The following is a 21,717-nucleotide window of genomic DNA, read 5'->3' as shown; positions in this document are numbered from 1 at the left end:
ATGAAGAATAAACAAGTACTCATTATATCAAAATAAAAACCTGGAACTGCTCAGCAGAAAAGAATTTCCTTGTGCTGTTGTTAGGACTAGAACCAGAGGAGCTCAGTCTGGCCATATGGCATTACCATGTTACATGTAGTTTTAGAGTTTTGGAATTGGTGGGGGCAGGGGGGTTATACAAATATGTAAAGAAGTTCAAAAAAAATCCATTGGTGAGTATTCATGTCTCCTTCTATGCCTTCATCTACTTTGCAACATTGGATCCAGGGTATACACAACCTAATTCTAAAATCAGCAGTAACAATCTTAGGGCCAGCTATGTTGTTCTCCTATGTTACCTGCCTGCTGACCTACAAAGCAAAGCTTGAATTTATGCCTACAACTTCCACAAAATCTATTATTATATTTAAAGAATTCTAAGTGGATTTCAAGGCTATTTTCTTTGTGTAGGAACTTACATTATTGACATAACCTAAGCTCTCAAGTGAAGTTTCTTGTAACTGCTGCAACAAACACCATGGTAGCAGTTATATTAATGATCAGAGATTTTTATGTTCATACTGAAGGAGATGTGTACAGCAGCTCCCCTCCAAAATGTCAGTGAAAAAGAAAAGGCAAAAGTAATCAGCTACTGGAGAAAATTGACAACTGTCACAGTACACATTGCTAAAGTGCTGAAGCAACATTCTTATTGGACAATGATATTTATAAATAATCAGTGTGAGGCTTTGCAGACTGCTTCTCACGTTTGTCTTGTTGCAGGTTCCCTTTCCCCTTCCGCTTTTTCTTCTGCTTGCACATCAGCTTTCAGCACTGCAGCACTGGGATGGCTGACAGCCACCACAGCCCCAACCTAAAAGCTAAAATCGCCCACAAACAACAAAACAAAATAGAGCTGGGACTTGCTTCTTTTCACCAGCTGAATAAACTGCAAAACCAGCAGACAGAACAGTGGAGCCCTGACGCAGCAGCATGCTGCAGTGCGAGCATCACTGTCACGCATCTTCCTAAAGCTGGGACTCTTTTTCACTCCGACCCCTCGCCGCGGTTTGTGAAAACGCGGAGCTGCTGTCGGCTTTTCTTGACAGCTCCTTCCCCGCCCTCCTCGGGGAGCACCATTGCACTGGTGCGGTGCAGGATGCAGCAGGGCACATGTGGAAAATAAGGAATAAAAATTAAAAGGCAAAGATCGTCTCCTTTCCCGCACGGAGGGCCAGCCCCGGGGCGGCGGCAGCTGCAGCCCTAGCCCTTTAAGCTGCCCACCCGGTCCCCAGGCCGCGGCAGCTGCTGGCGGCTATTTATACGCGGGCGGCGGCGGGCGCTGGGCGTCTTGCGTGGGGCGGTCCCGGTAACGATGGCGGGGCCTGGGCCCGGACTGGAGGCTGGTATGGCCACGGCTTTTTCCTCTACGCCTATAAGCGGGACCCACTCTCTCGACCGTGCCGCCGCCTTGCTGCTGAGCCCGACGCGGCTGAGCCGGCTGCAGGAGAAGGAGGAGCTGCAGCAGCTCAACGACCGCCTGGCCGCCTACATCGAGCGGGTGCGGGCGTTGGAGGCCGCCAACTCGGTGCTGCAGCAGCGGGTGGCCGAGCAAGAGGAGGGCACCGACCGGGAGCTGAGCACACTACGTCTCCGCTATGAGGCAGAACTGGCCGACGCCCGCCGGGCGCTGGACGACATCGCCATGGAGCGGGCCACGCTGCAGGTGGAGCTGGGCAAGATTAGCGAGGAGCACCGGCAGTTGCACAGCAGGTCCGTGCTCGGCCCTCCTGCCGCTCCTGCCAGCCCTGAGGAGAGCTCTCGGGGGAACAACCTAGGGCTGCCCCTTTCTGGGGCTCTTGCAGGGCAGGGGCTGTTGGTTGCCAGCAGCTGTGTGTTGGGGAGGCAGTGCTCAGTGCTGTAGGGTGTCTGGGTCATGGTAATATCCCAGACGTATGTTCCTGTGGAACTGGAGTGTCTTGGATTAGGAGAAATCCTAATTCAGTTCTGAGAATGTGCTGTAGGGATGCCCTTGTGAATGCCTCCTACTGCAGTGCTGCTAGGCTGCTTTGGCACCTTTCTGTGATGGGTATGGCACTCCCCCAGAATTTGGGGTGTTGGGTGGCCTTATAGGAATAGTACCCCATGAATGCATAGCTGAGTGGATTTGGTACCACACCTGTGTTTTTAAACATTTAAGTTAACTATGCTGGAAAACATCTAGTAAATTATGGTGGTAAGAGTCTGTATTGCAGCAGGCTCACACCTTTTTTTGGGCTGGCTTTTTAGCTCAGGCATTGCTTAGTGGGGAAGATGCTGAGAAAGTTGTCCTGTAAGCAGTCAACTTACCTGGTGCCATACAGAAATTGTCGTAGTGGCTTTGAGGTCTGTATTTACATGCCCTGGGGATGAACTGCCTGCTGCTTCAGGCTTGACTTTCTTGCAAGCTGTGTATCCTGAGCCTGGAATCACCTTGCTGTCTAGTGTCATCAAGCCGGGAACAAAGGGGTGGCCCAATGCAATCAAATACTTTTGAAGGCAGGAAGAAGGTGGGGTAGTGAAGGGGAGGGAACAAGTGTCCAATCCCAATAAGCTTCCTTCATAGGAAATGCTGGCATTGATAGTTACTTTAATCCTCTGTTGTACTGCTAAATCAGTCGAAGACTTGCAATAATTTGTGTGTCCACAGGCCCCCCCAAATCTTGCTATAAGCTTGTATCATAGCAGCTTTAGGCATCAGCTTTTTAATCCTTGTATGGGGCAAATGCTACCACTTCATAGGCTCATAGGACTTAAGTAGCTGTTCTACTTGGGAATAAAAATGTGGTTTTACTCTAAGCTGCTGTTTTCAGCTGCTTAGAAGTTCTTGGTCTTGTCTTATTCATGCTGGGTTTTGGCTTGTAAATCTGTTTCATAAATCTAACCAGCCACTTGAGTGGACAGTGAGGAAGAGAGGTAATACCAGTTCTAAAACTTTTCTGCTGCTCATTGTGTTTGTGTAACTCTGTCTTTGTTTATAAAGCTTTAGGCTTGGCAGGTATGCAGTTCTCTGGACTGATATTTTTTTTCTTTAAAGTAACTGGTCTTAGAAGTGGTTAAATTTATAGTCCAGGAAATTATACATACTACATGCTGCTTTCTGAAAGGACTAGACTGAGTTCCTAATACTAACAAGTGTTTTCTATCTGGGCTGCCTAACTGCAAATGTCTCAGATGACTTGGAACAAACTACTTTGAGGGTATCATGCCCTTTATATACACACCCTTTAAATAACCTGAAACTCTTACAGGATGGAATGTCACCAGATAATTTCCCAACAGCATTAACAATTGGCTCTTATTAATCAGTGGTAAAGAGATGTAAAGCTTCAGCAATAATGAAGTGTGCTTGCATTTCAGCCTCTTTCTTACTAGTTACACAGTGGTAATTGGAAGTAGGCCAAAGATGTTTGGGGAGGGTAAGCATATCAGTTGAATTCAGAGCCTGAGGAAGGTCAAAGCAAGCACAGCAGGGAAAGACAAGACCAGTTTCTGTGCTAGTGACTTGTAGATATGCATTTGCCACTGACCTGACCTATGTGATATAGCAAGCTGAAGCAGTAAAAATGAATTCTGCAAGTCCTGTTCATGTCCCAGAGTCTTGGCAAATTTGTCTCAAACATACCTGAACTCTTTTGGTAAAATTATTTAAATTTTCAAGGTAAAGCATATGTTACATCATGACTTACAAGGAACGTGATTTGCAGTGCCTCCAAGGTATTGCTTGAAGTTGATAGCCAATAAGCTTAGTACTGGCATGGTTGGTGTATGGAATGTTGTAGAGTACTGTAACTCACTGCTTGCTGCAAAATAATGTGAAGTGGTGTTTGGACCCCCAAACTTGGTTTAAAAGAGTAGTAAGTCTTCTTTTCAAAGCAAGACTTGTGAAATTGCTGTACTTAAGGATGAAATTATTCACTTCATTGTTCTCTGTAAACAATATTGTCAGGAAAGAATACAGAAAATCTGAAACTGGCTGTCTAAGGCCTTGTGTCAGGAAAGGGGACTGTTAAAATACAGACACTAATGGAGTTTGTCCTGAACATACTTTGTCATATTATTGTAGGATGAAATAGTCAATATTATAATTATGTAGTGTTATTGATGTACTTGTTGATATCGTAACTAATACTCACAGTGTTAGCAGAGATTCCAAAAGGAAGGTAACTAATACCAAGAAAACAAAGAAACCTGTAAATACTAAAGAAAACTATAACATTATTATTTCCATTGTCACCTCAGTAAAATTGCCTTTTTATTAGAGTCTGAGTAAAGAATAAATAACTTCTAGCAAAACATTGGGGTTTACATCATGAAGTATGAGGACACAATCAACTGATGTCTGAGTAGCAGGGCTAGAAAAGCCCTTCAAGGACCTGCTGTAGCCATATGCCCCAGGTCTGTAACCATACCTGCATCTCTTCCAGCAGATGTTTGTGTAACCCTTTTCTTAAATTCCAGATGATGGAGATTCCAGAATATCCCCCCAGGCAATATGATTCAGTGTTGAACTACTGTTAGTTTCCTCTCCCTAACATCAAACCTGAATATTCCTCCCTGCAATTTGACTGCAACTTCCTGTCTTTTCCACAACAGACATGGAAAACAGATTCCCTTCCTCTATGCAGCAGTCTTTCATGGATGTAAGGACTGTTATGTCTCCTGTCACTTTTCTCTTCTCTAGACTAAACAACCCTTAGTTTTTCCAATCTTTCCTTGCAGTCTAAGCTTTCTAGAGCTAATCAGTCCTGCAGAATGACTTTGGACTGTCTCCAACTGGTCTACTCAGTTATCAACTGGAAAACGCATTGTATGAATTGTCACAACTCAGCCACTTGGCAGAACTCATTTTGCTAAAATTGAACACTTTAGTCTTTCCAATCTCAAATCTCAGATTTGAGCAGGTAGTCAGACTCTGAATTAGTTAGGCAACTGCAAGGATTTTGGAAGTTGGAGCAGGTTGGGGAACTTACCACCCCTTTCTCTAACTTGCTGCAGGCCCAGCATTTCTCTACTGTGGCGCCAAGTAAAACTGGCAACTTGAGCAGCTTTGACCATACCAGTGGTACCTGAAGGCGCTGTATCTGGGTATTTGCACAGGAAGATGGCCCTCTTCTGAAGGCCAGATTTCTCTTGCTCTATAACTCTGCTATGGTGCGAAGGAGGGAAGAGCTGCCAGAGGGAGAAGGGTCCCTTGCACAGGTGCTGTGAGGGAGGGGTGGTTGCTGCCCTGTGGCAGGAGCTGAGGGGCTGTAGGAGGCCAAGCCCCAGCTGAGGATGTGGGGCTGACTAGGCCTGCTTGCCAGGGCTGGGCTGGTGGCCTCCTGGGGACAAACTTCCCCTGTGCTGTGGGCAGGAGGGAGGTTGCAGGGGAAGAGGAATGACAGCTCTGGCAGCCAGAGCTGTGCTCTGCCTCTAGCTGCAGAGCGGGGTGACTTTGCCCCTCTGTGACTGCCATCACCTCAGGAAAATGGGCTGGAGCTGTGCCCTGGCCTGGCACCTCCCTGTGGTGGGGCAGTCTGTGTGCCTGTGCCCGCCTGGTTAGGGGTGTGAGGGGCTCGGAGCCCTGGTGAGCATTAATGGTTAAGAGGCACCTTGCCAGGAAGCTGGTAGTGGCCTTTGCTGCTGAAAGGCAGTGTCTGTGTGAGCAGGGGCTTCAGTGGGGGCAGGTCACTGTGGTCTGGTGAACTTTGGCTTCAAATGTGACTAGGCCTTCCCTGTGGAGACAGCAGCCTGTGCTGTCCCTTCCCTCTCTCGTTTGCAATGCCATGGAAAATAGCTGGCTTCCGCATAGGATTTGCACAAAATGAGCTGGAAAATAGGTCAGAAATCTTTCTGGTTAAACAAATGATGCTTGTCTGAGGGCCCTGTCTGGTTTGTTTTACAGCCTTCCCTGTACTCTCACTGCAAGTGTTAACCGACCTCCCTTCTGTTTCAGTTCTGCCACAGACCCCCATGAAGGTAAACACATTAAAACCAAACTTTCTCCCTCACGAGCTGCAACTTACAAATATAAAACTTTCACTCGTAGGAATTCAAAGAAAGAAGCTGATTTAAACCTGGCACAGGCTCGTATGAGAGATCTTGATGCTCAGCTGAACGCGAAGGAAGCTGACTTAGCAACGGCTTTGAGTGAAAACCGCAATTTAGAGAATGACCTTCGCGAATTAAAGGATCAAGTAGCCACTGTAAGACTTGTTCCTGGAACTGCAACTTTGCTTTCCTTCCTGAAGCTTTTACTTGTTTTTTCCCAACTAGTTAGATTTAAAAGCAGGGCAGGGCTGTTACCTATGGCAATGACAGGTAGACAGAAAGATTTCTGCAGTCTTGCTGAAAGCAAATGCTACTGGTGGTTAAGCCTGTTAAAACTTCCCCCTGTTGTAGGTACCTTTAATTCTACTGTATGACCACAGTATGTAATGTTTCTTTTTCTAAGGGCAAAGCAAGTTGAAATGTGTTGTACTGCTATAGCCCCTGTAGCGGTCTCTAACATGTCAGTAAAGGAAGCATTTAATGCTTCACTATGCTTCAGTGTAGGTAGAATACATAAGAAATTCTGGCTACTTATTTTTTAGGTTCTAGTTGATACTAAAATGAACTGAGTTGCTAATCTAGCAATGCATTTCTAAGAACATAGCTTTTCTATCTTCATGCTTTTAATATGATCATTGAAGAAGCTAGTACCAAAATTTTAGGATGAAAACTTAAAAACCAAACTAACCCAAAACAAGCAACAAACTTGTATCATTAAAGCAGCACACTCCAGCACTGGAAGTGTATAGTACTTTATAACCCTATATAACTTATAACCTTTATATTTTAACATAGATATGTTATTTATAACATATATAACATATAACCTTTATATTTGAAGGTTTTCACTTGTTAAGCATCAAGCAAATGATATTGGGTGTTAAGGACAAGTTTGGAATATATTGTGTTGTGAAGGGGAAGAATGTATATGTATGGTACAATTAATCATAAGTCTACTTTTTAGCTGGTGGAATTAAGGTCTGCTCTGTATTTGCCTTGGGGGAAATCTGGTCTACATAACAATCAGGATTCTTTTAGTTGCTTATATGCTTGACCCTACTGAAATAAGAACTTAAACAGAGTTATCAACTCTACTTTGTTTTGTGATTGGTGTGGGAATGAAATTGACCTGTAGTAAGCTGATTGTCTTAGTCTGGAAAACTGACCTTTTAATTCTTATTACCTTGGTGTCTTTTTTTTTTAGCTGGAGCTGTCATTACAAGATACCAAAAAGCACCTCCACAGTGAAATGTTGAGGAGGGTGGATCTGGAAAATCACATGAAAACTCTGCAGGAACAAATGACATTCCAGAAGCGCCTTCATGAAGATGTATGTTTTGGGCTTATTAACAAGGATTTTTTTTTTTAGGTGCCTGTGATCCCTGGATGCACTTAAAAGCAATGTTAAGATGTGCTTTATCCTTAAAAAGGTAACTAGCTGAGTCAACCTGTAAGAGTCCATCAGACAATAAAATCCACCTAACTAGAAAGACTTCAAGAAGGTACACAAGCTCATATTACCTGGCATAGTACTAATAGGCATTTGGAATATGAGAATTTTCTCAGGCTGCACTTCTGAAGGTAACTACAACTCCAGTATACTACTTTGTGCAACTGCAAATGCATATATTACAGTTAAATGATTCCTGATCTTTACTAGAAGCCTAAAATAATCAAAAGTTAAATCTCCTTTTAATAAGCAATTTATGTTCCCTACTTCCTTAACAATTATCGAAAGTGTCTGGTAACCTTCGTGTGAGAAGTTGGTACATAGAACTAAACATGAGTGTGAACCAACTTCCTTCCGACTGAAAGGAATCTGTGTGGCTTAAGTGATAAAGAATTTGAGATTCTCTAATTAACTGCTATGAATTAAAAAATGAGGCAACAGTGCTTAAAGAAACTGAAGTGTATATGCATGTGTTTTAAGTGAAGAAAAGCACAGAAAGCCATCTAGCCCAAGGAGTAAGTCTTAACATTAAATACTAACTACTGCATTTATTAGCTTAAGCAATTTTGGCAGTGAGATAGCACAACAACCCACTGCAGCTAGCAAGGTGGAAGTACCTGACCTAATGGATGAACATCCAAGATCTAAAGAAAGGTGGATTACTGTGAAATCAGTAATAAATCTGCTTCAAGACTGAATGACTTGTTAAGATGGTATAGTAAGTTCAGTCTCAAATCAAACTGTATTGGCTTGCTTATTCTCTGAGAAATTTCTTCTTCTAGGAGCTCAAGGAGACAAAAAGAATCCATGAGAGCAGGATAGCAGAAATAGAATCTGGCCGTAGGAGAGAATTTGAGAGTAAGCTCTCAGATGCTCTGCAGGGGCTCAGAAAACAACATGAAGAGCAAATTCGAGAATACAAAGAGGAACTGGAGCGAACATTCAGTGCAAAAGTGAGTCTGTAAAAATGCAAATATAATAAATCTTATGTTCTCTGTACCTTGAGGTGATTAAAGTCACACAGTATAGTATGATGCAAGACTGATGGAGCCCTTGCATTCAGCATGGAGCTTCTTGGCATAGGTTGTTATGGAACTTCAAAGCTGTGTCAAATTTGACAACAGAACTTCTACAAACACTTGATCCCAAACAAAACTGGTTCAAGCAGAAATACAGTCTGTCTGGGGAGTGATTAGGAATGGCTAATGTAATAAATTGATCATAATTCAGATTTCTGACAAATCTCAGAGCTTGTCTGAAAAATCCAGGAACAAGGTGTGCTATGTTTGTATTAAGTAATTTCTGTGTTCTTGAATAAAACTTGATCTACTGATTAAAGTTTTACTAAAATGCAGGAAACAAAATATTCTTACAGCTCTACAAGAGCACTTATTGTCCCTTGCCAGTTGATAGTACTGGATAAGGGGAAGAGGGTGGATGTGAAGGTAGTTTGACAGTTTCTCAGAACTGGTCTGTCACCATTTTCCCAGCATTATCCACAGACACAGGAAAAAGTATTACTTAGGCGTATACTTATTCTTGATAGGTAAGATACCAGGGGTTTCTGGGTTGATTGCAGTGTGTAGTATTGTTATCTTAAGCCTTCTTTAATACTCCAATGCAGAATCACATGATCTTCTACTTTGAACAAGTACATGTGTTCACTTCTTCCTGGTTCTTCTGGCTTTCTCTCCAGCTTTTTCACCCCTAACTTTTATGCCAACTCAGTGAATTCCTTTGGATGCTTCTGTCCAGGTTTCCACTGGAAATTCTGAGAGCTCCTTTTGTAGGTGCATGGCTCTAATTTATCCTTTCTTGGAACAAGTCAAGACTGAATTGTTCTAGAAATAGTTCAGTGCTGCTTATAATAATGCAGGAACTGTTTAAGAAATAGAACTCTGGGGGGAGAGGAATAGTTTGATAAGCACACCTAATATCCTGTAGCCCCATGCCTTGACAAGCAGCTTCTAAACATACTCTCAATTTTTCTTCTGGAGAATCAATTTACTTAATATCTATACAAAGGCTTCATGCGTCTGTAACTGAAATATCCTAATCCTGCAATTTTCACTACCTGATTATTGCTGACTTTTTCTGACATGAATGTCAAATTTGTGTAAACCTCCCTGAAAAGCAATGAAAAACTTTCTGACCTGGACTTTATTGGTATCTGCACACTTAAGTAGAACATAATTATTTCCAGATGTAAGACCTGGCAATCACTTGGTTTTCCCTTCTTATTAAAAATACATGGTTGTAAGCAACTCATTACTAATAGTGACTTATCCATAGATGGAGAATATCCAGCAGTCTGCAGCAAAAAATAGTGACTTTGCCAATGCTGCCCGGGAGGAGCTGATGGAAACAAAGCTGAGAGCTGATACTCTGACATCTCAAGTTCATCAATATCAAAGCCAGGTACAACCACTTTAATTTAGATACACAATTCAAAATATGGGCCTCTTCTCTAATCTTCAGTTATGGTTTTAACTGTTTTTTCCATCCCCATAATTTTAGAATGCTGCTTTGGAAAACAGAATAAGGGAGCTACAGGAGATGCTGGATTATGATCGTGATCTCAGTAGGAGACGTTTGGCTGAAAAAGAGAAGGAAATCATGCAAGTCCAGCAGCAGGCACAAACACAGTTGGAAGAATATGAGAATCTTTTAGATGTGAAACTAGCCCTAGATCTGGAAATAAATGCCTACAGAAAGATGCTGGAAGGAGAGGAACAGAGGTAGGCTATGAGAAGGTACTCATATGAACTTTTTTCATCCAGAATCTCTACACTAACTCACCATACATTCTTCAGAATGTGGAGGAGGCAAGAAGTAAATACAAAGTATGTCATTATTGCTGTAATTTAGTTCTTGAAGTGTAGTATTCTGCAGGTGGTATTTATAATTCCCATCTACCACATGGGGCAGTAAAATGAAGTAATTTGATAAACCCAGCTGATAAAGCTCAAAAGTCCATCAGATATCCCTCAACTTTCTCAGTTTTTTTTACTAGATCCTAGAGATAGATCAAAGTCAGTGGTCAAGCTTCATGAATGAAACTGGGAGATTGTATCAACTCCTAACTATCCAGACACTGTCTGGTGAGAACAACATGAACTTTTAATATATGCTAAGAAGGGTCAAAAACTTGAAATTACTTCCACTAAAGATTGTTTCTGTAGAGACTTTAAAGGAATACTTACTGCAGTTGGGAATCTCTTATCAGCAGAAGCTTGCTATGAACTGTAGGGCTGGGGCTGTCTTCCAAACTTAAGAGGATACTTAGCAACTTTTGCCAGTAAAAATAAAATCATAGACTTGATGGAAAGCTTGGATATAGGAAGCTGTTGGGCTTGGCTATAGTGGGAGAATAGGAGTGAGAAGAAATAGGCACATCAGATGTACAAGTGAATATTATCTCACTCCCTTCTAGGCTAAAGTTGTCACCCAGTCCATCTTCACACAGCATTGCGACTCCAGCAACAAGTCAAGGGCGGCAGCTCCCCCATGGGAAGAAAAGGAAAATTAAAGCCAGAAAGAGAGCTCATAGTACTGGATTTAAGACTGTTCAGCATGCTTCATCTTCTGGAAATGTATCTATTGAAGAAATTGATGCAGATGGGAAATTTGTTAGGCTTAGAAACAACTCTGATGAGGTACTGCTGTTCATTCAAGTCTGCATTGCCTTCATGATAAAGTACAACTGCTTGTGAACTAATTTGTAGTTTAGTGAGAGATAACAACAGGGAAGAGTACTGCCAAAAATAGATGAAGTGGGGACTCCTCAGCTAACCTGGCCGCTGTTAAGAGCAGACTAGAGACTGATTCTTTTTTTTTTTTTTTTTTTCAGTACTGCAGGTGTTCTGTTTACAGGGCTGTCTGGGAAGTGCTTTTGGGTGGAGGTACACTGCTAATACCTTCAGTTGCTCCTCACCAGATTCAGGCTAGTGCTACCAGAAATACTACTTATCCTTGATGAACTAAGGGCACTTAGTAAATCGGATAATGATAGCTTATTACTTAAAAATGCTTAAAATGGCTAGCATGTTCAGTAGATCTGACAGTACCTAATCTATGCAAGGAGTTTATTTAACCAACTACATAACTGAGTAGTTCAGTTTGCAAATCCAGAATTACTAGAACTAATCCTCAGAGTTCCAAAACTTGTGGCTAGTAGCTTAGCCACTTCAGCCTTCCTCAGAAATGATCAGATTCTTGTATGCTACAGGAATGGGACTAAAACTGGTGCTTGAGTATAGAAAGAACCTTGCACTTGTGTGATATGGTGTTGGTGTGTAATGCTGAGAGAAATTTCTTTTCTCGCAGGATCAGCCACTACATGGATGGGTGTTAAGACGACATATTGAAAGTGTGTCAGATGCAACATACAAATTTCCTTCATTGTTCACTCTTCAGGCAGGACAAGTAGTTACAGTAGGTAGTGGTTTTGTCAAACTTGCTCAGAGCTCTGTTCTTACTATGTTAGGTGGCAATAGAGATTCATGTAATAAGAAAAACCAACCTGAAGTGTCTGAAGAACTAAAAACCCCTATGTTATATGGAGAGGGAGATTAGGGAAAATCCTTGCATTAACTTGATCTGAAATGCTAATAGTTCTTTAAAGCTAGATCTTGAATTAAACTTTGATTGTCCCAGATAGGGAAGTGCTGTTATTGTGAACAGAATCAGTGTCTTTGGTTTATTCTTAGGCTTCCTCATACTCCTGTGTTTTGATAAAAGTTGTGCAAAGACTGAAAGCTGTAGTCCACTACAGTTCAACAATGCTGAGCTCACAGTTCATGGTACTAAGCTAAATGTTGGCTTTAAAATTGTACTCTAAGTACACTTAGTGATCAAAGAGCCTAAACTCTACACTCTGTCCTCCAAGTTCTTTACAAGTGTGCTCAAGAGATCTGTGAGTGACCTAAGGCTAGAGGCTATCTTGTATACACAAATTGTTGGCATGAGTATGTCTGTAACTATGGCTCAAATGGTGTGCATGTCCAAGTAAGGCTACTTCTACATCAGGTAGAAAGCATTAACAACAGCCTAATTGTTTTACAGTCTTCAGTAAAAAAACCTTCCCAAACATTATCACCATTATTGGTAATCCTGAAAAGAACTAACCTGCAGGGATCACAGTAGTTTGGTTTGTTACTGGCTGTCTCTGGTATTGGAGTACTTAATAGTTTTATGTTAGACAGAATCCTAATCTAACTACAAATAAGATTCTTCAGAAGCTTACTCTAAATATGTTACAGATCTGGGGTGCGGCTGCTGGTGTAAGCCCTGGTCCTAGTGATCTGGTCTGGAAGTCTCAGAAGTCTTGGGGAACTGGAGATAATATTGGTGTTACACTCATCACAGATGATGGTGAGGTAAGCAAGATAATACACAGTCATATTTATAAATACTGTCAGAACACCAAACTTGCTTGTGCTTAATTGTTACGGGTTCCTGGTGTCATTCCAATTGTACTCTAGGAACTTGCAGAGAGGAAGATAATGCAGATACCCAGAGAAGAAGGTGGTGAGCAAGATGATGATTATGAAGAGGTAACTGGAAGTGAAACAGAGTTTCCACCTCGGGTAAGCTGCCTGAAGTTTAAATACATGTTATCAACAGTCATTCAATGGCCATTTCTTTTCATGACTTGTATGAAAATACTTCCCTGAGTACTATCTGTATCCTACAACTCTTTAACATTTTTCTTGATGTCAGACCAAAAGAAGAAGAAAAAAGAAATGTTGTTTGGTTTCATGATAGTGGTTCCTGTGAGCATCTTTAAGCAGGTGAGATGGTGAGAATCACGCTTGTCATCTCATAGAAAACTTGCTTCACTAATAGTGCTTGCATGGCTTTGCATCAAAAGTGGAGTTGATGTTTTGCTTATTCTCTGATTGAATATGATCAAATTGAGTTAATTATTTGGTCTCATTACTGACACACTGAAAAATGAGCCTTAATGTTTGTTCCATCTCAAAATCTAACAAACTTAAAAGCTCTTACCCCAGGAACAAAATGCAAACACTAATTAGAAATATCTTCTGTGGAATGAAGTGACTTAACTGACACTCCAAATGGTGTCCCTGACTGGCTGTTAAGATAATTTAAATTCATAGTGAAGAAACCTCGTATTTCCAGTCAAAAGTATTAAAAGGCTGAAATCAAAGTTCTCTGTGTATTAAGTCCTTCAATTCATGCATGAGTTTGAGGCACTTCTTTTACAGCTTATTTCCAGGAACAACAAATACTTTGCACAGCAAAGTAAGTAAATCTCAATCTTTTTTCAGTCATAAATACTCCAGGCAATACTTTCCAATTGGAACTTCAGCACAGAAGCAGGTCATGCTAATGGAATTAATCTAGTTAAATAGAACAAACATGTTTTGCATTCAGTATAACTGCAACCCTTTGGCTGCAACTTGCATGTTGTAATGGCCTGTGAAAGACTCTAGACCCTCCAAAGGGCTTTTGACTAGCCATGTTACAAGTCTGAACCCCTGCATATTGGATGTTCCTGTGTACTTTGATGTACTACTAGTCAGGTACCTTTAATTGCTCAAGTAGTCTAAAACAGCACTAATACAAGACCTTTAAATTGGTCATAACTGAACAATTATGGGCTGTACTTGACTTTGTTTCTTGACTTGAAATGGCACCAAATCTCCTTTGCTACTACAAGCTCCAAGGCCCTATGTGCAAGGGGTTGCCTAGCTAAAAACTCATTATCTTCCTCCTGCTGACATGGCATGCATGTTAAGCTGCCATAGCTCTTCCTAACTCTGATCCTACACAGTTACAAGGACCGGCATCTTACTGCACCAGGTCATTTCCTAGATATTTTCCAAATATACCTGTTTCAGTTTAACTTATAAGTACCTTAGTACTGTCTTTCTGAAGATGTACCTAAGAACAGGTAGTTACTGCCTGCTGCTTAATTCTTTACCTTGTCCTTCTTCCAAACAGACAGTCTGGGTAAATACCTATTACTACAATACCATCTGGTTTAAAGGATGCTTATCAGTCTCCTGCACATTCCATTCTTGTAGTATTTTCAGTGTCTCACTGAAGGAGGGTGAGACCCTGTTAAATAGGTTCTATAATGCTATTCTGGCCTTCGTGTTCTTAATGCACAGCATACACCAAAATGGCTGAAGGAACACCAGTGGAAATGTTAGGCTTATGAAAAGACAGTTATACAGGCTTCTTAAGTTCAGAGTAGGGCTTCTCCTCAAGTGTTTTCTAAAGGCTCTTTATTTGAATTGACTAATAAGATGGCTTGTTCAGCAATCAACAATGGAAAGCAAAAGTAACTTTTTCCATATAGAATCATAGAATAGTTAGGGTTGGAAAGGACCTTAAGATCATCCAGTTCCAACCCCCCTGCCATGGGCAGGGACACCCCACACTAAACCATGTCACCCAAGGCCTCATCCAACCTGGCCTTGAACACGGCCAAGGACGGAGCATTCACAACCTCCCTGGGCAACCCATTCCAGTGCCTCACCACCCTCTCAGTAAAGAATTTCTTCCTTATATCCAGTCTAAACTTCCCCTGTTTAAGTTTGAACCCATTACTCTATATACCTCTAATCTGTTTTACCGGCAACTTTACAGTGCAGTTGTGTGTGCCATTTATGGTAAGAATCAATTCTAGTATTTCTACTTGAATCTTAATGTCATTCCTGTCTGCTGAATTTGTATCAAACTTTCATTACGCAGCTTCTGCTGCATTGGTAGCACAGAAATAATGGTGGCTTAGTAGAAAATAGTTCAGTTCTTGCATGCAATAAAATGATGCAAAGAAAGCATGCTGTGCTTTAAAGGAAGGCAAGGTTTCCATGAGTTTTGCTTCTGCTTTTACCATCCTAAATAGAGTAGCATGAATCTGCATGCCAGTGAAGTTTTAATGCTTCAGAACTGAGGTACTGATAGTGGGCTTGATGACCTTTCATTAAAGAAGGCTTGGGCTCATGTATTGCATGGACTCAAATTCTTTAAAGCTTTTATTTTTCCCCAACCCCTAAACCATCTAGTACAGTTCAGGTATTGCCTCTTGAAAACCTGCTTTGCTTTATTAATAAGTAACTAAATATATAAAATGTTGCAGTTCCCCACATTCCTATATGAGGAACAAGTAGGTAACTGGCAATAAATGTTTGTATACATGCTAATGAGCCTCATGTCTTCATTTTTTATTTCTGCAGCAAAATGAGGATACCAGCTGTTCTGTCATGTAATATGGACAAAGATGATCATCTGAAAACACTGTCAATCCCAGGTGACACAGACTATGTGTTTTGGCATCTTCTACAGTATTTGAAACTTGGAATTTGCATCTCCCATCTGACCTCTTTGTAAGAGATATTGTCAATAATATGAAGTTTCCTACCTTCTGATAGTGGACCCTGTCTGTGGATTCACTGATATAAGGAGCAGTAGAATACAAGCTCCATGTGAAGTTAATTTTTACATTAACACAAGGATGTGGTTTCCATAACCTGCTGAAACAGAGGAGGGTACAGAGTTTACAAAACTTCTATATATATATGCCCTAGAAGGATGCTAAATACTTAACAATGACTATGGGCTGCCTCAGCTTTCTTAATATTCTAATGTGGTGTTTCTCCAAAGGTAATTTGTTTTAGGCCTGAGTGGGAAAACTACATGGGCCAGACCACACCCTAGCTTGCACCTTGAGCAAGTTTGAACTTGGCTGAAAGTAAAACACTCTCCTGAAGAGTGCTCCTGAAATGTTTCCTGTTCAAAGCCTGATACTGAAATGAAACTGGTCTAGATCACTGCTAGAGATGTCCTAGAGTGAAACACTTAAATGTTAAAAGCAAGCTGTAAAATATATTCTCATCTTATTTAATGTATTGTTCCTGTAATCTAGCACTTTGAAATCCACCAGTTTCAGTATTGTATATGTCTAGATACAGTATATCACACATACAGCTGTATCAACCTTAACTTGGAAAGATGCACCCTGTAAATGTGAAAGGGCATCTCATTCCAGCAGAGAAGGTACAGTAACTAGCAATATTAGCACTCATTAGTCCCAACAAGCCAGCTTTATAAGGCTAGGAAAGAAACGTGCTGAGAAATTGTATCTAGAAAGCACCAACTGTTCTAAAAGGTACATCAAAAATATCTGCTCGTGGAGTCCTTATGTACCAAATCTCTGTGCAGTCTGCAGTACTACTTTGTGTGTCTAATGGGTCAGTTGGGGGACTACTGTCTACTGGGCCAGTACATAATTTATAGTACTTGAATAGCTCTACTCCATGTAAATCCTGACCTATAGCCTTCAAACTAGGCAGTCAGCCTCTAGGGTCACTGCATTCAATTATTCCTAGCCTCTTTTTACTAAAATGCTTATGTGCTGACCCTATGGTAAAGGGCCTTGATGAGCCACATAAAGCACAGCTCTATTTAAGAGCAGCTGATATTACAGATTTCTCCAAATGCTGGAATAGGTTTTTGACTGCCTCTTCCCATGCCAAAGTAATCAGTTCTTAAATTAAGACCTGTTCTGTGTTAGGATGCAGTTGTTAAGGTAAGGCTTTTGTTATACTAGCTTAAACTCTCTTAAATTATTTAAAAACTCTAGTCTTCAGACATCAAGTGTAGATGCTGGTTTAAGACTTGCATTTTAGCAGATCCGGATTCTTGTTGTACCTTATGCAAGGTTAGGGCAGCAGCTATGTCTATATTTATCTTGATTTCTTAAACTTTTTGTAACAGATTTTTCATGTACATAAAAGCAGTCTTGGACTTTAATATTTGCAGTTTAAATAATAAATTTCTGTTTGTTCACTGATCTCGAATGGCTCAAATGACTTTGAAGCAATAAAACCTGGTGGGTTTAGGGAAGGTTCCCTGCAGACTGAAGAAACCTTCACAAATACTGTGCTGCCCTGTTTGTATTTATCACTCAGGTCTTCAAATAGAGTTGAATTGCTATGGACTTGATGCAGAAGGAATCTTCACTGTTTCAAATGAAGCCTCTTAACAGCACAAGGGAAAGGTAGTATTAAGCAACAACTCTGACATATTTTAGCTACTGTGCAGGTCTTGATAGGAAAGAGTAGTGGTACAGGATCTTATTTGGTAATACCATTAGTGGCCCAGGAAACAAGATCTACCATACAACCTACATAATAGTTTATGAAACTTGCTTCTTAGCATGTAATCTTAAAAAGGCACATTTTAAAAAATCAATTTTCTAAATCCTAATGTGCAAGTATCTTACTGGTAGCAAGCCTGACACAGTTGGTTTCCTATAATGTCTCTCTCTACTTTATCCTAATCAATAACAGTCTATAGCTCTCTTGACTTGCGTCCAGCTTGCTACTTTTGTAATAGCTACTTCTGTTAGATAAGACACCTACTGTAGCTGACCAGGAGCTTTATACTAAATGCCAAGCTGCCTACTTCAACGTGTATGGGGAATTCAAACTGGGGTAGGTGGGTGTGTTGTGTATATGTAATTCTTTCCTCTAGGGAATCTGGTGAGGTAGAAGAGAGATGGCAATGCCTCTTTTCCTGCTTGCTATGGAAAAGTATGACTGCTGAGACCTCCCTAATAAATGGGGGTGGAGAAGCAAAAGCAGCCATGAATCCCAAATACCTAAACCTTTGAAAGTTATCCCATATATCTTGTATTCAGAACATTGTAGATACTTTCATTCAAAAACTAGATCAGGGCAGGTTACTTTCTGTAGTGCTGCTCTAATGCTAAATATATAATTGCCCACAACTTTCCTTCCTTACATGAGCAAGTCCACATTCTGAGGTGGTTTGCCGTAAGCAGCAGGTTCTACCACAGCTCCAAAAAATAATCCTTTACTTCTTGTGACCACTGTGCAAGCCAAGGCTAAAGATGAGAGAAACCAAAATGCATGGTTTTGCTAGCCAGTCAACAGCCACTGTGCTGCTTTCATGGAAAAGTTACTGCACCTGCAATACACAATCCTGCTTTAGGGCCTGCTGTTTCAACTGGACTACAGAACCAACTGGAGCTTGATACTCTGAGGCTGAATTAAATCCAGTTTGCCCTTAAAGAGTTCAGCTCCCTTCTCGTCCTCCTCTGCTTGGACAGAGAGCAACTGGCAAAGATTACATCTTCCTCTGGGGCTGATAAATTTTCAGTCATTACTGCATCTGCATTTACTAAGCAAAGCAAGAACAGGCTAACAGAAAAGCAAACTGATACCATCTTCATTGCTTGAGTGTCTACTTTGAGTCACTTTTTACACCATTTTAGTTAGAGCACATCTTTCCACCTAGTGTTCTCTTTCTCCTCCTCCCTCCCTTTAAAATAAATACAAAAAGTGAAAGTATATTGACTTTTCATTTGCTTGCAGTAGTCAGATACTCACCTATTTATCTCAATGGAGTGCTATACAAACCCTGTGGCACTAGGATCAGTCTGGTCTTAAGTCAAAGGAATGTTTTTCTTATCCTCCTGCTAGAAGAAAATTTTAACAGACATGATAAATGCTACACAGTCAGTAGGGAGAGAGCAAGATTATTAAAAATCCAGTGGCTGGCGAGCTAGTACTTTGGCTTTATTAATGCATTTTTAATCTAGCATTGTTTTCTTCACTGAAAGCTCATATATTTAGCAAACGTGACCTCCAGCTCCAAAACAAATGCCAGAACTGTAAGGAATAGAAGCAGCAACCACTGGTCTTATCCCACAGAAATATTTATTCAGTTTGGTCAGTAAATTATAGGAAGTTTCAATGCTGAGAACTTGTACTTAGTACAACATCATCATAATATTGACAACAACCACTTTTGTCTTTTGTCAACATACAATGTGAAACGTGGATTAACTTGCTCACAATAAATTACAGTGTGACAGATGGAAAGAGCTCAATGACATCGGTAACTTTGGAACTGGTTACAGTTAGCTTCACTTACAGTATTTTTAAAAATGGTTTTCAATAGTAAAGTCATTGCAGCCGAAGATAAAAAAAATCCAGAAACAATAAAAGCAAGGAAATGCAGTTTTGGAGCAACAGTGAGCTACCAGGAAACACTCCATACAGTGATCTTCAAGGCACAAAGCAAAAAAACTGGGCATGGGTTTTTTTGCAGGTTGACGAGTCAGAGAAGGTGAAATTTTTTCTGCATATAAAATAAATACATTTTAAAAAGACGCATACAAAAGTCAGTAAGTCAGTCAAATAGCAAGGCTTTCACAGAATGCCACACTGACAGAACACTTGTGAATCCATTTCAGTCATGAAATCACGTTCACAGCTTGAATGACACAATCACTGAGGCAAGGGAACCATCACTTCAACATAATTAATGGGGAAGAAGCCAGACTCTCCATTTAACATCCCCTCATACCAATTCTCATCAATCTGATTGGTCAAAGTTATGATGTCCCCCTCCTTAAACCCAAGCTCGCCTTCATTTTCCGGCTCAAAGTCATAGAGAGCTTGGCAGCAAGGCTGATCCATGTGCACTGAAGAACCTGCCCCCAGCGACAGAAAAAGACCAAACATATTAATAGAGCTTCACAGCACCCCAAGAGCCCCTAAGCATAAAACAATGGGTCAAAAATGTAGCTGTGCTGTCATGAATTCCTCCCTCCCCTCCTCCCCCATTTTTCCATTGCATTTTGCCAGTAACATCTGGTCCTTCTACATTTAAAATACCACTAGTGATAATTAATTAAAAGCATAATTCTGTTTCTCCTTTAAGTTCAGACACTATTTTATGTCCATTCCTAGTTGCCTTCCCCTTCAAAAGGATATTTATTTCAAACTGAGAGTTTGAGTAAGTTGTCAGAATCAGTGTAGGCTCCTTTGGGTGGTGGCTACACGAATTGCAAGGGCAGGAGTTGAGGAAGCAGAGGAGTCAACAGGAGAAGTGGCAATCATTAAAACAAACTGCACTGCAGCACACTGCTCCTGCATGAATAACCTACCACAGGGCTCAGAGTCAGTCCTACACACACCCCCCTACAGTCTGGAGTCAGAGGTTCAACTGCAGTTCAGCCCTGCCAGGGTTTTAATTTGAAATATATTAATAAAGGAAGCATAGAAAACCAGGTTTCATGCTGCTGGCATTATAGTCTGACAACACTAGAACATTCTAGTACTTACATTAAAACAGTTAAACCTCTTAAATACTAAGTTGTCTTATTTGGAAGATTGCAACAATTCTCAAATATTCCGGTCCTCACTCTCTCGCCCAGCTATCACACAGGCTAATCATGTATGCACCTTGAAGAATAATTTTTGTCTGGATAAATCTGCACACAACTGGTAATGCAATACAGATGTAATAGCCAAGATGGTAAAAATGCATGCAAAAATGCCTCTTAATCTGCTAATCATGGTTATGTGTAGGAAACTATTGAAAAGTAACTGTTCAGGCATTTTGTAGGAAAAGGAATTATGAGAAGTCTCTTGAGGAAACCAGGCAACAACTATTCTGGTGATCAGTAAATAAGCAGAGGCAAAAGCATCTTTTTAATTGACAATTCTACGATCAAGGGTAACATTTGGTGTTAAAACTGGGAAGTAGGAATTATTCTTCTATTTTCTTGGTATGTTCTATCCTTTATAACAATAGAAGAGAACTGTCCAATGGAGATCCCCCTCAGCAAACCTCCCCAGAATGCTGCCGTAACAATGCTGGGCTAGTTCTCTACCTGAGGAAGGCACAGGGTAGTGACCAAGTGTTACCAGAACAAAGTGAATTACAGCTACTCCAATTGAATGACACAGGTGAAAGCTTGGTTCTGGATATATTTTTGCTGAGACAGTCTGAGCAGAAAAGCAAGCTGATGAGCCACAGTTACCCAGCAAACCCAGACTGACTGTGCTCAAAAACAGCTGAGTTATTTTCAGTCTTTGCCAAGGTAGGGCTGGTACCAGCCCACTGGAACTGTCAACAGCAGAAGGCTATGAAAAACTGACCAAGTTCCTTGCTTTCACCAGCTGCTCCAATGGGGCTAATTTATTTTTGCAAGTTAGTTAATTTCTGACAGTGAGGTACCTGATAGGAAATGGATCACATTTGGTTCATTTTAAGCTCCAAAGAACTGAAACGTTTCTCAGCCTGGAAAGACTTTTAAATAATGGTCACAGCCAGGACAACTGGTTTCACTCCAGGCTGTAGGATCAGTCAAAGTCTTCATTAGAGTCAAGCAGCTGCTGCTACTGTATAATCCAATGAGACAAAGC

The 21,717-nt window shown here is 40.9% G+C and overlaps 2 protein-coding genes across 3 annotated transcripts in view; one reads left to right on the top strand and one right to left on the bottom strand.

Moving 5' to 3' along the window:
• Positions 1 to 1,387: 1,387 nt before the first annotated feature.
• On the top strand, positions 1,388 to 13,264 carry LOC308225371 (lamin-B3-like; the record flags this gene model as incomplete). Its single annotated transcript, XM_080626188.1, has 11 exons — positions 1,388 to 1,752; positions 6,050 to 6,206; positions 7,256 to 7,381; positions 8,284 to 8,454; positions 9,794 to 9,919; positions 10,019 to 10,239; positions 10,935 to 11,157; positions 11,828 to 11,935; positions 12,763 to 12,879; positions 12,985 to 13,089; positions 13,223 to 13,264. 11 exons carry the CDS (start codon positions 1,388 to 1,390, stop codon positions 13,262 to 13,264), a joined length of 1,761 nt encoding a protein of 586 aa, XP_080482314.1.
• Positions 13,265 to 19,791: 6,527 nt separating this feature from the next.
• Positions 19,792 to 21,717, bottom strand: part of SH3GL3 (SH3 domain containing GRB2 like 3, endophilin A3) — a gene marked incomplete at its 3' end in the record, with an annotated part of 48,356 nt that continues 46,430 nt past the window's right edge. For both annotated transcript variants that reach the window (XM_080626099.1, XM_080626098.1), the window contains one exon: positions 19,792 to 19,997. In XM_080626099.1, the coding sequence (XP_080482225.1) occupies positions 19,792 to 19,997 (206 nt within the window). The remainder of the gene's footprint in view (positions 19,998 to 21,717) is intronic.

This window comes from Psittacula echo, assembly GCF_963264785.1.
Source record: "Psittacula echo genome assembly, chromosome: 10".
Lineage (NCBI taxonomy): Eukaryota > Metazoa > Chordata > Aves > Psittaciformes > Psittacidae > Psittacula > Psittacula echo.
This window is presented reverse-complemented; position numbering and strand designations above follow the sequence as displayed.